The sequence below is a fragment of the Dendroctonus ponderosae genome, unplaced genomic scaffold (genome assembly GCF_020466585.1).
Source record: "Dendroctonus ponderosae isolate FM_Combo_2020 unplaced genomic scaffold, Dpon_F_20191213v2 Dpon_F_20191213_1, whole genome shotgun sequence".
In the NCBI taxonomy this organism is placed as follows: domain Eukaryota; kingdom Metazoa; phylum Arthropoda; class Insecta; order Coleoptera; family Curculionidae; genus Dendroctonus; species Dendroctonus ponderosae.
This window is the reverse complement of record NW_026017110.1, coordinates 55,418,576-55,425,890: the sequence shown is the minus strand read 5'-3', so window position 1 is coordinate 55,425,890 and position 7,315 is coordinate 55,418,576. Positions and strand designations below refer to the sequence as shown.

The 7,315-nt window shown below is 32.7% G+C and overlaps 2 protein-coding genes across 2 annotated transcripts; one reads left to right on the top strand and one right to left on the bottom strand.

Annotated features, from left to right (window-relative positions):
• The first annotated feature begins 241 nt into the window (after positions 1-241).
• On the top strand, positions 242-2,757 carry LOC109537987 (G patch domain-containing protein 11). Its single transcript, XM_019905004.2, has 3 exons — positions 242-474; positions 534-996; positions 2,345-2,757. Exons 1-3 carry the CDS (start codon positions 437-439, stop codon positions 2,624-2,626), a joined length of 783 nt encoding a protein of 260 aa, XP_019760563.1. The 5' UTR covers positions 242-436; the 3' UTR covers positions 2,627-2,757.
• A 100-nt stretch (positions 2,758-2,857) lies between these two features.
• On the bottom strand, positions 2,858-3,785 carry LOC109537988 (translocon-associated protein subunit gamma). Its single transcript, XM_019905005.2, has one exon. It carries the CDS (start codon positions 3,585-3,587, stop codon positions 3,036-3,038), a length of 552 nt encoding a protein of 183 aa, XP_019760564.1. The 5' UTR covers positions 3,588-3,785; the 3' UTR covers positions 2,858-3,035.
• Positions 3,786-7,315: the final 3,530 nt, after the last annotated feature.

Below are 7,315 nucleotides of genomic sequence, written 5' to 3'. Positions count from 1 at the left end.
AAACGTGGTAATCACGTGAAATAGAGCAACTTTTGGTGACTTTGACGATTTAATCACGTGATCTGACGTCAATGCACTGGTTGGAAAGATTTTATTAGTTTTGAATTTTATCAGCAAAAACACTGTAATTTTATTTGGGGATTTAGGACTACGATTCAGAAGGTTACAACTTTTAAAAGCTTTAACTTTATAAAACAAACCATTATGATATTTTTATACTCAAATGTTGCAACCTTGGATGTGATAGACTTCTATCGAATGTAATCGTTTGATATTTGACAATCAACCTCAACAAAACTAACCAAACATTCAAATTTGACAAGTTATTAGTTGTAATCGGACGTAAATACTCTCGAAAGGGAGTATTTAGTGTAAAAATCATTACGTATTATGTTGAAGTTTTCAAGAGAAGCCAAAGTGTAATAAGGAATATATAATGTCAGACTCAGAAGATGACTACATGTCCTTCAAATTGTTAGTTGATGGGTATGTTGGAGAAAACATATTATTTTATTTGCATTTTTTGATTTCAGTACTAGTCAAGAGGATATACGACCTAGTCTCTTAGTAAATAGAGAAAAACGTAAACATGAAATATTCAAAAAGAAGTTGGAGACGCCTTGTAAACGGCAAAAAACTTTAGGAGAGTTGGAGCAAGAAAATAGAGAAAAGGGTCTTACCACTGCAATATCAAATGAAAATAAAGGGTTCCGAATGCTGGAAAAGATGGGATATAAGTCTGGCGAAAGTCTCGGCAAATCAAGATCAGGCATCAAAGAGCCAATTGATATTGTCTTAAAGCAGGGCACTTCAGGAGTTGGACGGGAATCTCACACCAAGGAAATGATATCTAAAAGACAACAGCTGAAAATAAAGAACCTTAAACATTTCGAGACCCAGTTTCGGCTAGCCAATAAAGAAAGAAAAAATTTGGCTCAAATACGCAAGGACTTTTTTAAAGTCCAAAAAATATGCGAAGAACTAGATTTCAGAAAAGTAAGTTACAATATTAAATAGTTGCTTTATTATAAATTCTAATATATATATAACTAATATATCTCACACTGATTATCATACAAGGTGTTTAGTAAATCGCCATATTTCATGTGAGAAGTTTTCGTAGAGGTAATTTCAAATATATTTTTTGGTTGCACCATTTTCGCGACTACAAGTCGTTATAAAAACTCACTTAAGGCTAAAGTTTAGTTAAACGAGCTTAAAGAAACTTTAAGACTGATGGTAGTGTGCAATAAATCGGTTTTAACGTTTTTTCACAAGGAAAAAAGCGTGAAAGCAAAACAGGGTTGGGTCTTATTTTTTATTTCAAAATTGTTCAGAAAACTGTAAAACCGGGTTGGACAATGAAACAAACACTGTACAAAACTTGTATTATTGTGGGTGAAAAGCAAACGTCACCTGAATATAATTTATTGAGGAAATATCCTCAAAATTAGTTGTACAATAACGTCCAGGAAGTAATCCATCTACTTGCCAAACACCCTGTATAGTCTAGTTTTTATTGAATAAATTAGTACGTATTTCCAAATCAGTAATTCAAGCAACAAGCTTGTTAATCTTTTACAGTTCGGTACCTGTAATATTATCAGTCGTTCAGAGATGGTATAACAAAGTCATACCTGAATCCTGATTGGTTTTTAATTTTTTTTTGTTTTATTCAAATATCCACAAAAATGAGTAATGTTTTATAGTGCTCTTCTTTTAACCAGCAAGACATGGGGGTTTGAATGGAAGAAGTTGACGCGCCCCGTTTGTAATTATTCCACGAGAGCAGAAAAATCCCCTTGGCACTAGAATTAATTTAAACGTTTTTTTCTCTTGAAATGTTTCTTATTCTTTGGTGATTAGGCGTATTCATATGCATTTACTAATTATACTTTATATGTTTCAACAACAAATTAGTCATTTATCAGTGCTATTGAAGTATTTTTAGACATTTTGCTTGGTTTGTGCTCAGATTTTGGGAAAATTTACAAGATCGATTATCTTCGGCAAGTCGAAAGTTTTCAGGACGACCTCCTGGAAATTAGCGATTAAACACATTTGTAAACTATTTAAAGATTGTTGCTTATTTGCAGTATTAATTATTTAAGTCCGCAGGCTTGCTTAATTTAAAATGCATTTAAAACTCTTGTTGAAATACCTACCAATTCCAGTTCAATATACTTTCTTAAGAACAAATCAAATTTAACAATCAGATGGACAACTGAATGTCAAATATCTCAGAATGCTTAATTAAATTTTAGTAAAATACTTGCATATAGTGGGCTTATTTTGTTTGCTAACGCTTTTGTAATATTAAATTTATAGCTTTGTTTTATTTCAGAAAGTCAAGGATCCAGTAGAAGAATTTTTTTGGACCAAAGAAACAATAAAAAAGCGCCGAAAAATTGGTAAAGAGTGCCTGTATACAGATACTGATAGTAGCGACGAAGACGACGAGTTTGAACAGTTTGTAACCGAAGAAAATTTATTCGCAATAATTGATTATATTAGAAGTCAGTATCTCTATTGCCTCTACTGTGCAATATCAGCTATTGATATTGAGGAGTTGAACGAGAATTGCCCTGGTCCCTATCGTATGGATCACGATGACGAAGTGGATTAAATATTAGCTGTACTATAATTAGTTCAGTAATGAAATTAAATTGATTAATTTTTCATTGTTATTTGTTTCAAAGGTTTTCAGTTTCTTTGTCAATCAACGTTCTGAAGATTGAAATATAAATAACATCCGAACGTCAATTGTATTATTTCATATCCAATTTTTCGATTATAAATAAAACTCATAATTGCTATGAATAAATTGTCTGCAATCCGAATGAAATAAAAGTTAATATTAGAAAAAGAAAGTTTATTCGTTATAAAATTATAACACATGATTTATGAAAATAATGGTGAGTAAATGAGAATTTATACTCAATTCAACTGCAACCTAAACTTAAATTTAAATAAACTTATGAACAGTTTGTATAGATAGGTTGCATACCTAGCAATAAATTAATTTAAGAACAACACTACTGTGATCCTGTTGAAAGGAGCGCCAGTAGACCAGATGCCGCTCCAATAGACAAAGTATAGTTTACAGCTGGAGAGAATGATCTAAGAAAGTAAAAACTTGACACAATCACTATGGTTAAGAATAACGCATTGTTGTGGAAAATTGAGTAGGTGGTAGCCTCAAAGTCTGCAACTTCATTCTTCTGCCATAAGATCCTTTCGTCCTTTTCTTTTTTGCTCATTTTCTTGTCATCGGAGAGCTTCTTCAAGAGGTCCCTGGTTACAGCTTCCTCCCTTTTGACGGCAATCTTGTGCTTCAAAGTGAACTTGGTGTTTCTGTACGCAATTGCCAGCAAATAGGTTGAAACAGCGGTAAGGGCAACAAAAACTATAGCAGATGTGTAGATATCCATCATATGTATCCTCCAATAGAGCCATATGGGGACCGCAGATACTATGAAAGCATTACCATAAAACAACGCTGAAGATTTGGTGGACACGTTCCTGCTGAAATCCTGTAGCAGCAGTTCTTCCTCTTTGGTGAACCCTTTACTTTGTTGTTTGGACATATTTATCACTGGAATTTAACCACTTTCGGTTAAAATCGTATTCGGATAACTTAACACGCTTATAGTTTACACTGGAGACTGAGTAATATGCTCAATGCTCTGCTCTGGTAGGTAGTTTAGTTTGATTTTGACCACGTATTCTAGAAATGTTGATACAATTTCGTAAATTTTCTCCAACACATCAGTATCTGACAGGGATTGTGTCGACGTTGCCAGTGCTTGGATTTCTTTCCATTTTCAATGATTATACTTGAGATAAAAGATTTAACTTCGTAGCTTAAAACATTTCGCTTTACAGAAACTAGAATTTTTCACTACCACTGTATGCGTATGGGTCTACTGCTAGCATATATGGGCGTTAGCCTTGTTTGAATTAATAAATTATTACATGTATTATCAACATTTACTTCACGCGCCGAAGATTCGGCCAGTTTGGCAACGTCGCATCGAACACGTTGTCAGGGAGATTTTATGACGTCGACATGTCATGTAATAGATCAGCAGCCTACGTTTAGTTTCAAGCCAACTGTTAAGTTTCGGGTGAGGGTCATAGAGGGCACTCCTGCAAGTATGGCTGTATAAAAACACACGATCCTTTTTTTCTTTTTTCCTTATATGCAAACTGACGTAATTACATGTATTTTTACAAATCCATGAACTTTTGAGAAAAGTGAGGTCATTGGAAAAAAATTACGAAAATAGGTACAACCCCAACAAATACTTTACTAGAACACCTACAAACGCAACTGAACTAACGACTAGGACCTGTTTGTTTTGTAAGGCAAGAATTTTTTTATTTTTTTTCATCACTGATTAGTTAATACGAGTGTAAGGAATAGGAATTAATTTTAGAATAAGCTAGGCTAATACACATACGTACAACACAAGGGCAGAAAGACCGATTGGGTCGATAGCCTTTTTCTATAGAAAATAAAGATTATTTATATATATAATTTATTAAAAATGTAGTTCGGCTACGGGTTGAAATGAACCAATTGTATTTTATATGCGGGGCCTGCGATGATAAAAACAAAAATTACCGAGCATTGGATTCTTGAGATGCCTGCAACTTTTAATGATGGATGTTCAATCTGATAGCTCAATGCGTAGGTGCACAATTTTTCACCATTTTTTGTAAAACGAAATGTACGGCTTTTTTCTACGACTAGTTTCATTATATACGAAAGTAAGGATGTTTGTTCGCAGTGGTGGTTATTATTGGTGGCGAGGTTGGGCCAGCGGTCATCCAAAATTGGTCTTGCCCAGCCATTCGCCCAACCACTTTTAAAAGTGATATAAATAATTGCGAATTAAAAAAATCAGACCAAATTCGACAATAATGATAGTACTAGTGAACGTAAAAACATTCCGAGTTGTTCGGGAACTGAAAAGTAAATTTTTAAGTAGGTACTTATGGTATTAATCAATAATTTTCTCATCTAAATATGGGTACTTGTTTCCTGCTAGGACAAAAACCAAATATTTTCATATAGAGGAAAAAGAAGTCATTGATTTGGCTCTATCGCTACATGAAATTTTAAGACCGTCGCACTAGTCTTAGCAAATTTTCATAAAAAACAGTATGGTTGTGATCTTCGTACTTTTAAATCCAGTTATTATATCATGTATCCTTGGATAAAGTACATCATTCACAAAGATGCTGTATTCCGTTTTCCCTTGTACATTTTTCTTCGATCAAAGGGTGGAACCAGCAGTTTAAGTTGTGTTACTGAAGGCTACAGAACTGCGAAAGGGCTGCAGAATCAAAAGCTGGGTTTGAAAACACGATTTAGTACATTTAATCCATCTACCACCATTTTTTTAACTAAAAAAAATCATTTAGAGTAAACTATAGATTCGTTTGCTGCTAAAAATAATAATCGAAGAATGCCTCTTCTAATGTTCTGCCTGAATAACTATTTCATTATTGCATTATTTTACTACCTTATTAAATTTTTATTCAATGTTTATAATGTTATTCGTTAATTTACCTAAATATTTTAAATCTACTTTCGCTTAGTAAAAGGATTTAATCAATTCAAAAAATAGATTCGTTTATAATAGTTTTTATTACATTTCTATCCAAGATTTTATTTAGACATTGTAAAAAGACTGAAGCTTTTCACGGTGGGTGAACCAAGCGGTTGAAAAATTTCGAGGCTTAGAGGCCAGCCATAAATGACGCAAGGTCTCACGACCAGCCATTCTTATGTATATTATATTTTATATAATATCTTATTTTCTTTTGTCTAAAAACTTATATGTAGTTCTTCATTCTTTTAAAAATATTTATCGACATTTTTTTTAATTGAAAGTTTGAAATGTTGTATGGGAATATATTTATTGCTTCATTATGAAAGTGACATAAGATCTAGTTTTAAAAGAGTGTTTTTATGTCCTCAAGACAAATCAGTAATAAATAATAAACATGAGGGTTAATATTTAAAAAAGTACTTAGATTAGAATATATAAACATGTTTGTTACGGCTTGCACCAAGTATGAATATAATACTTAGAAAATACTTTCCTGATTTTAAAATTCGACTTCATTTTGGAATGGAACATTTGTATTGAATTCGCACTTCGTACGGTAAATCCTCAGACGTTTCCAATTTTTTATTGATTCATCAAGCGAATTTTTAGGTATTCTTGTTCGACCCACTCAGAAAAAAAATATTACTGTATTATTTGTGTGCTATTGGGGACAATACTACTAGTGTTGTAGCGAATTTCATTGAGCATTTGTTTCCAACGTAATAAAGTCTAAAAAAATGTTCACAGTTGTGAAATATATTTTGGAACATTTACTTCGTTATTCTACGAAGGTAGATAAAAAATCTCGTATAATATTTGTATTGTAAATTGGACACTCAAGGTATTGTCAAACTCTGTTAGCTCCTTGTTTGACAAAAACATGTAGTTATAAGTGCTTACTAAAAATGCAGTAATTATAAATGCGCAGCAATTATAAATCTTTGCAGCGCTTTTATGTTAAATAAAAATAACTAAAAAATATTTTACATTATTTTCGGCCAAAGAAGAAAACAAAATATTTTGTAGAACAGATATATTATATCCAACTCTTGCAATTAAAATTATGAATATCTCCTGCCCAGCTTGAAAAATTTTCCGCCGACTTGCGCCCAAGCGCAAAATAAAGCTGGCGCCGCCACTGGTGGTGCTTGAGCGTTTGTTCCCGGTGATTTGAAAATGTTAATTTTTGTTGAATCAGTTAAATTATGGCAATAGAAGTTAAAAAAAGGTTGAGAAGTAAGTCATTATTGACCGAGCAGTTTATTATAAAATTAGCGAATATTTGAGAGCCAATTGATTTAGGCAAAAGGTAGAAAATATAAAAACAATGAAAACTTAACAAATCTATCATTATTTAGCTTGTTTTTCTAGAATTTTTATTTATCTTACCATTGAAATATTACTTCTCATTAGGGAAATCGAGCAAATTAGCGATATTTCTCACGTGGTAGTTAAAAACAGGGGCGGATCCAGCTTTAAAGTCAGGGGGGGTTCATGTAGAAAAATACATTCCGTCCGTTATCTTTGAAATTAGAAAAATGATCGTCGTTTTGTGCAAGGGTGGCGCAAGATTATTGCAAAATTTCATGTTTTCCTTCTCGTTTTGCATGTTTCTCGGAAGCAAAATGAGCAAGAACGCTCGTTTTTACATCAATCCAGAGATAACTAAATGGCCTTTATTCGAAGTTTCTCAA

Excerpts from the sequence above, each read along its gene's own strand:
- LOC109537987 (XM_019905004.2), top strand. The coding sequence starts at position 437 with ATGTCAGACTCAGAAGATGACTACATGTCCTTCAAATT. Across the intron at positions 475-533 it reads GACTACATGTCCTTCAAATT|TACTAGTCAAGAGGATATAC; the intron begins GTTAGTTGATGG and ends TTTTGATTTCAG. Across the intron at positions 997-2,344 it reads AAGAACTAGATTTCAGAAAA|AAAGTCAAGGATCCAGTAGA; the intron begins GTAAGTTACAAT and ends GTTTTATTTCAG.
- LOC109537988 (XM_019905005.2), bottom strand. The coding sequence starts at position 3,587 with ATGTCCAAACAACAAAGTAAAGGGTTCACCAAAGAGGAAGAACTGCTG.